The 7,482-nt window shown below is 58.9% G+C and overlaps 1 protein-coding gene across 1 annotated transcript in view; it reads right to left on the bottom strand.

Moving 5' to 3' along the window:
* Positions 1-2,987: 2,987 nt before the first annotated feature.
* Positions 2,988-7,482, bottom strand: part of SLC5A10 (solute carrier family 5 (sodium/sugar cotransporter), member 10) — a 37,538-nt gene continuing 33,043 nt past the window's right edge. Inside the window, exons 10-11 of the mRNA XM_009888533.1 lie at positions 3,548-3,655; positions 2,988-3,142 (exon numbers count right to left, since the gene is read on the bottom strand). Of these exons, the coding sequence (XP_009886835.1) occupies positions 2,988-3,142; positions 3,548-3,655 (263 nt within the window). The remainder of the gene's footprint in view (positions 3,143-3,547; positions 3,656-7,482) is intronic.

The raw sequence follows: 7,482 nt of genomic DNA, 5'->3' as shown, positions 1-7,482 counted from the left end.
CCACGGTGAGGCCCACCACCCCCCCCGTGACCACCCTGCGAGCGGCAGCGATGCGGTGCGGGGTGATGCTCCTGTCCCACCCGCACCTCCTTGCACCCACGGCATCACCATGGCGGTGGGGGATCCTCAGGGTCAGGGGTTGGGTCCCGGTGCCAGTGCAGAAGAGCTGGACGGGGGATACTGGAGGATTGGTGGGAGGATGCTCATCGCTGGGTGACATCCCCGGGGCCACAGAGGATGCTAATTGTACCAGTGCTGGCTCCATCCCAGGCAGGCGAGCACTCCCCAGGCCCCTTCCCAGCTCTGGGGGCTGCTAAGTTGGACACCCCCATGGGGAAACTGTAGGCAATGGGCACTTTTGCTACAAAAAGTCCCCAGCCACAGAGGCTGGGTGCTCTGGTGAGATTTGGGGGATGTTCTCGGCGCACCTGCGTCCATCCAAAGCACCCAGCTGAGAGCTGGAGACGTGGGCAGGCTGCGACGGAGGGGTGCATCTGTCCCCCAACACCACTCCATCCCCATCCTCACCCAAAGCCCAGCTGCACCCTGCAGCGTCACCCTCCTCTGAAGCAAAAGGCGTTGGCCAGACCCCAGTTTTTTGGGCCCAATCTGAGCAGGCAGGCTGGGCAAGACGCGTCCCCAAAGCTGCCATATTTATAGCTCAGCCCAGCTTGTTTACAGCTTCACAGAATTACCTACATCTCCATCTGCTCATCTCGAAAAGCAGAAGTAGGAAAAAATAGAAGAAAAAAAAAAAAAAAGCAATGAAAGCATCTCTAGACGGAGTCCCCCCTGCCTGCCTGGCACGATGGAAAGAGGAAGCAGCCCGAGAAAAAAACACAGACCCTGACCCAGGGGGTGGGAGGAAAATCCCGCGTTCAGTACGTCTTTAAGCCACAGATGATGCTAAAAGGTCATGAGAAAAATGGAGGAGTTTCTGAGCGTGGTGGTGAGCTGGGGGGTGCCGCACAGCCGTGGCCCCCTCGGCAGGTCGGGATCCAGGCAGGGATGGACTGCAGAGCCCCGGCACAGCCTGCCACGGGGAGCTTGGGGTGGGGGAAATTCGGGGAGGGTCGGGTGTTCTTATCACCGTGCCATCACCTCGGCATGGAGCGGGCATCAAACACCAGCAGGGATTTCCAGCCAGGCGGCATGGCCGTGGCAGGAGCTTATACCCTGTCCTGGTTTGAGGTAAAACGGAACCAATTTTGTTCAGTAACTTCGCTTCTTAGCTATGCCTCTCCTAACTACTGACATTAACGGCATATTGTGCAGCCAACGTTCACTCTCTCAGTGATAAGAGCTATGTTCATAGCTGATGCCCAGGCATGGTATGCAGAGAGGCTCTTGCTTATACCTATTGCTATAACCCCCAAGGCCAACCAACTTTGTTATTTACCCCCTTGGAGGGTCGGAAGCGGAAAAGCACAGTGGGGTCCCACCTGTGGGGAGGAGCGGACAAGACAGGTGACCCCAAACTGACCAACGGGGTATTCCATCCCATCTGCCTCATGCTCAGTATAAAGGCTGAGGATCAAAGGGTCAGCTCTCTTTCTTCAATGGCCGACGACTGAGGGGGACCCTGTTCGTCTGCCTTAGATCCCGATCCTGAATGCAGATCTGGAATCCAGTCCCCATCCATCACGGAGTCCAGCCTGTATATTTCATTGTTTCTGTTTTTTAAATTTTATTATTAATATTTCATTAAAGTAGTTTAGTTCCTTCTAAACTTGTAAGTCTCTTTTTCCTCCTCTGCCCCTCTCTTTGAAGAAGGGTAGAGGGGAGCATCTGTCGGTCCCATCTGGGGTCCCCCAGGTCCCCAGTAGCCGATTTGGGCTAAACCACAACATACCCCCAGATCCAGGAACCGGTAGCTCTCTCCAGTCTCACGAGCAAACCCTTTCCTGCCCCACGCTGAGCTGGACGGGGCACCCAGGGGGTGGCTGGGACCCCCCGCTGGCTGCTCAGAAGCAACCCTGAGCCGCGTGTGCTGGCAGGTAGGAAAACCTCAAACTTTCAGGTTAAACAACTTTTTTTTTTTTTTTTTTTTTTTTCCCCCTCTGCAAAATGTTTATAATTTGCTATATCCCCGTGGGGCCGTACGGCAGCGGTGATTTGCAGCGCCCTGCTCCCACTAATCGCCCGATGCACTAATGAATTGCCCGGGATCCACTGCAGCAGCGACTCCCGCCCCGGGCGGGAAAAGCCCTACGCAAACACTCATTAACCGTCCTCGGGAAAGCTCTCCGGCGTTATTACACCCCTTGTCACCAGCACCGAAGCCAGTGTCAGGGAGGGGCGAGGCAGGCCCCGAGACAAGCACCCCGGTTCCTATGGGGGAGCTGTGCGGGATTGCGGTTTCTCAGGATCATGCCCATCCCCTTCCCACCCTACAGAGATGGAGGATGCCGAGAAATGGCTGCTCCCAGAACCTCTGGACCAGCCAACCCTCCCCGCAGCCCCAGTACAGCCCAGCCAGAGCCCTGACCCAGATTCCCTCCTTGTTATTGTCTGCCCTGTGCCCAGGACACTCCCTCGCACCCCGGCACCGCACCGGGGCATTCCCCAGCGCTGACTCTGCCGCCCCGAGCACGGCACCGCGGGCGGGTTCCCGGGCTCCCCGCCATCCCCCGGGAGCAGCCGGGGCATATGTGGGCAGCGCTGCCCTTTGCCACCCGGTGAAGGTCCCCCACGCACTTCGCTTGTGACCTCAGCCCGGAGCAGCCACCGGCATCCCCCAGGGAACAGGATGGAGGCGGTGAGGGAGATGCTTCGCACCGGGCACAGCCCTCCAAACGCCCCGAACGCCCCGTCTGCCTTTCCAGCGCTTTCATACATAAAATAATCCAAGGGCTTGTTTTCCTTTTATAAACCGGATTGAGCACAGGCACTTTGCAGGCGCACAGGCACCAAAGGCAGATCACAGAGGGCCGGACCAGCCCTAGTCATCTCCCTGAAACCCAGGATCTCCCCAAAACCCATGGTGCCTACCTGCCCACCAAGAGCAGCTCTCGCTCGCCAGCCCGTGGCCTCAGCTTCCTCCAGATGTCCATGGTGAAGAGGGTGCTGCTGCTGTTGAATATGGAGGTCAGGGATGACATGAGGGCAGCCATCATCACCGCGATCATCAGACCCCGCAGCCCTGGTGAAGAGAGGGACCATCAGGGAGTAGCCGAACTGGGGGTGATGGGTTGGGATGGGATGGGATGGGATGGGATGGGATGGGACAGCACAGCCCCAATACTTCACCCAGGGGTAATGCCTCCCCCTCTGCAGGCACACACTGGGGTCTCCCCTGGGGCAAGGACAGGGTTTGGGGCCACCCTGGGATGCTGAGACCCTGCGCTGCCCCAGGGTCACTCACATCCCCTCACCTCACTTCTGGAGCCACCCTTGGAGGGGCTGCATGGGCTGTCCCACACACAAACCCACCCAGACCATCCACGGGGTCACCCCCCAACATCCGAGCCTTGAAGGGCCACACGGGCAGCCCCGTCGCGTGGCAAAGCTCGGCGGAGACAGAGGTGCCCCCTTCCCACCCACCTACCGCTGGGCATCAGCTCGACCACCAGCTTGGGATAGGCGATGTTGGAGCAGCCCACGGCGGCCCCACACACGCGGGTGCACTCCTCGGGGTCCACGCAGGCCACATCATCTGGGGGACAGAGGCAGGTGACATGCCATGACCCCTCACGGGGCAGAGTCCAGCCCAGCACCTCCTTCCTCCTCCAGCAACCCCTCTCACCAGGATGGATATTGGCCCTTTGCTACGGCCACGGTGCCCAGACCTCGGCAGAGGACCGGGCGGTGAAGCAGGGAGCACATCCCACGTGGAGATCCACCTTTGCCTGTCCCCAGCCTCCCTCTCCGCCATCAGCCTCAAAACAGGCAGGATCCAGCCCAGCAGCAGCTCCCTCACCTCCCGCTGCCTTGTACCCAGCTCCCATCGGATCTACCCCCACCGAGCCCTCCCCACATTAAAGCCATCAGAAACCACCCCAGGGGGACCTCCAGAGCCACGATGGGCCCCATGGGGACCCGGGGCTACGGCCGGAGGTGGCAGAGCCCCGCGGGCAGGCGCTGCCCGTCCCCCCGCACGGGGCCAGGCGGGTTCATGCACCGTTGCGACAATTACCTCCGTATGGGCAGCACCCAGCAGCTCGCTGGGACGCGCGTGGCAGCTCGCCAGGGCCGTCAACGCCCAATTACTTCTCTGTCCCAACGAGCGCTCAACCCTATTTTATTTTTTTTTTTTATTGTTACGCTCATAAAATATTGAAATGGATGGAAATTAATGTCAGGCATAAATATGGATGGGCTGCCCGGCTCGCCGGTCTGCATCCTCCCACCGATGAGCATAGGGAATAGCACGGGTCATCTTCGCACTTGAGCGGGAACATCGCCCCGATCCTCCTCCACGGTGACCCCCGCCGAAGCGGGGTGCAGCCCCCGGTCCCCCCCAGCAGTAGCAGCTGGGGAAGGGAAGCCCCAACTGGTGACACCTCGGGGCTTTCAGTAAAGGAGTGTGGGGTGCCACGGGGATGCGATGGGAGCGCAACACAGGGTGCAGGCAGCAGACCACCAGGCAACGCTCAGCACATCCCAAGGACGCTGAAAAAGTCCATCCTGAGCCACCTTTCCCCAGGGTTAGAGTCAGCGCCGGGGCTCCGGTGACTCTATCCTCCAGCAGCTGTGAGTAAAGCTGCCATCACCGCTCCGTGCCTCAGTTTCCCCCTCTCTAAAACACCACGTTGTGCGCGGCTCCATGCAAATGGCTGGCAGCCGGCGGGTGGAAGATGCTCCAGAGGGTAAAGAAGCGTCTGGGTGTTGCAGCCCAGCCAAAACACCGGCCTGAGGGCTCAGCTCTGCCGCCGAACCCCTCGGTGGGACCCGGGAGCGTGCGGGAAGCGGGAGCCAAGCCCAGAGGAGCAGCCGGAGCCCCCAAACCGGGACCAGAGCCCAGCATCATAACCCCCGCCTTGCTTTGTCATTAGGCCCTCTGCTAGAAATGGGAAATTAATTAGGAGCTTGTAATTAACGCTTCTATCTGCGGCTGGGAGGAGCCAGCCCCGGTGCCTGTGCTGGGTGCTACCTCTCCAGCTGGGTCAGCCCCGGGCGGCCGCGCAGGGACACCTGCGATGGTGGGGACCAACCTGCTTGGCCATGGAGACTTGTCCCTGCAAGCAGGCAGAGGATCACAAAGGAGCTGCCGGCTCCTTCCCTGTGCCCAGGCTGCATGCAATTCAGGTGCCGAATTCATGATGTGGGGTGAAGATGCCTGGGTGCTCCGTCCCCAGGGGACCGGGGACCCACGCATCTTCACCCCACGTGGGGGTCGGGTGTGGGGCTCTGTGGTCCCAATCCCCACCTCCAACGCAGCCGTAGGAGCCAGCGCATCGCGCGACCGATGGGATGCTGTGTTTGCACCGCCGTCTAATAAATCATAAGCGTGCACACACCCCGCTAAAGAAACTGTAAATCTGCTCGCACAATAAAAACAAAGCGGGGGCAGCCGGCGGTGGCTGAGGTGGGTACAACCGCAGCACGCTCCAGCCACGCCGCGCACACCCGTGCTTGATGCACCGGCCCCGATCTGGGACATCACCCAACCTACTGGGCCTGGGCCACCCAAGGGGGAAAAACGGCCAGGGATGAGGTCTTGGAGGTCCCCCATGGGTCCTGGCCACGTCCTCAGCTCTGTCATGTTTGCTGTCCCAGGTGGAACTCCATCAGTGATGGGGCCACCACTGCTTGCTCAGCAGGGCTGGGATTTCACCCCAAAAAAACAGTTTTGCCTCCAGCACCCTCAACCCCTGCTGCACCCCTTGCTGCCCAGCTCACGGCACGGAGGTGATGTCCCACCACTGGGAAATCCCCACAGGGTCGGTGCAGCCTTTCCATAAAGTCATCGCTTGCATCTCAAACAACTCCTGAGCCGATATCCGCTGGGAGTCGAACGCTTCCTTCCGCCTCGTGTCCTGATCCCAACACACGGCTGCCATATCCCTGCATCCCCGTGTCCCCTGTCCCCATTGCCCCCTCCTGCAGACAACAGACCAGAGCTGGGCACAACCCAGCTTTGAGAAAGCCCCGCTGGAGTTTCTCCACTTTCTGCATGTTTCCGACTCATTTTTTCTTCTAAATCCTCCCTGGGCTCAGTGCTTCGCCACGCCGCCAGCCCCAGCTGGGGACAGGGCAGCCGGGATGCTGCTTGGCCACCGTGTCTGCGGAGAGGAGCGCTTTGATGGCCGAGTTCCCCGGGCAGACGGGCGGCTTCGCCTTGGGAGCCTGACTCAAGCAGGGCTCTCATTTACACGGCTGCAAATCCAGATGAGCTGCTCCAACGCGAGGAAGTGAGACGCAGCCCCTGGCACTTTCCTTTTTTGCATCGGTGCAAGAATCTGACCCCGATTCTTGAAATTCATCTTTTACCCGAGTTTTCAAGTAGAAAGCTCCATGTTTCTGGCTTGTGAGAACCAACTGATGAATCCAGGGTGGAGGGTTTTGCCCATCTCCCAGTTAGTAACGCTATTTAGCATAGCAAGGTCAAATGCTGTGAGTGTATCTCTGCTGCAAACCTTGTGCCAAAGCAGAGGAGGGAATAGAAAAGAATAGAATAGAATAGAATAGAATAGAATAGAATAGAATAGAATAGAATAGAATATATATTTCAGTTGGAAGGGGCCTACAATGATAATCTCATCCCACTGCCTGACCACTTTAGGGCTGACCGAAAGTTAAAGCATGTTATTAAGGGCATTGCCCAAATGCCTCTTAAACACTGCCAGGCTTGGAGTATCAACCACCTCCCTCGGAAGCCTGTTCCAGCGTTTGACCACCCTCTTGGTAAAGAAATGCTTCCTCATGTCCAGTCTAAACCCCCCGGTGCAGTTTTGAACTATTATGACAGCTCTGACCCGGTGCTGCCCCCGGGACCCCCCTGGGCCCCGAGTTCCCGCACAGGCATCCTTGTGCTCGGCGCAGGAGGGGTTAACCACGAGGCAGAGCTGCTTTCCTGGAGAATATTAACTTACCAGCCGGCACACTGGGAAAGAGGGAGATTTCGGGGAAAAGCAGGTTGTGTTTTTTATTTTTAAGACAAACCCTCAAAACACTCGCCAGCCGCCCACCGACCTCCCGCACCCCCATGGTCCCCGGGGGATGCTGGGGCCGGGCAGAGGTGTGAGGACGGCATCAGCCGAAAGAGTTAAGGTACGGGCAGGGCCGGGAATGTGTGAAGGCAGCATGTGACTGCAGGTGGGGCAGGGCGGAGCAATGAATCACTCTTTTGCTTTTCCTCTTTTCACTTCTTGCTGTTACCTGTCCGGCCCCGGCACTTCATGCTGGCAGGAGCATGAAATAATCGACCTGCCAGCCAGGGCGATGCACGAGAGGCTGACGGAGACGTTCGCTGCCGCGAAACCCACCGGCTGACCTAGTTCTCCAGGAACGATAACCAGGGACGGTGTTCGGGCCGAGAAA

The sequence above is a fragment of the Charadrius vociferus genome, unplaced genomic scaffold (assembly GCF_000708025.1).
Source record: "Charadrius vociferus isolate BGI_N301 unplaced genomic scaffold, ASM70802v2 scaffold27, whole genome shotgun sequence".
NCBI classification, from domain to species: domain Eukaryota; kingdom Metazoa; phylum Chordata; class Aves; order Charadriiformes; family Charadriidae; genus Charadrius; species Charadrius vociferus.
The sequence above is the reverse complement of the archived record's forward strand: the minus strand, read 5'-3'. Positions and strand labels throughout refer to the sequence as shown.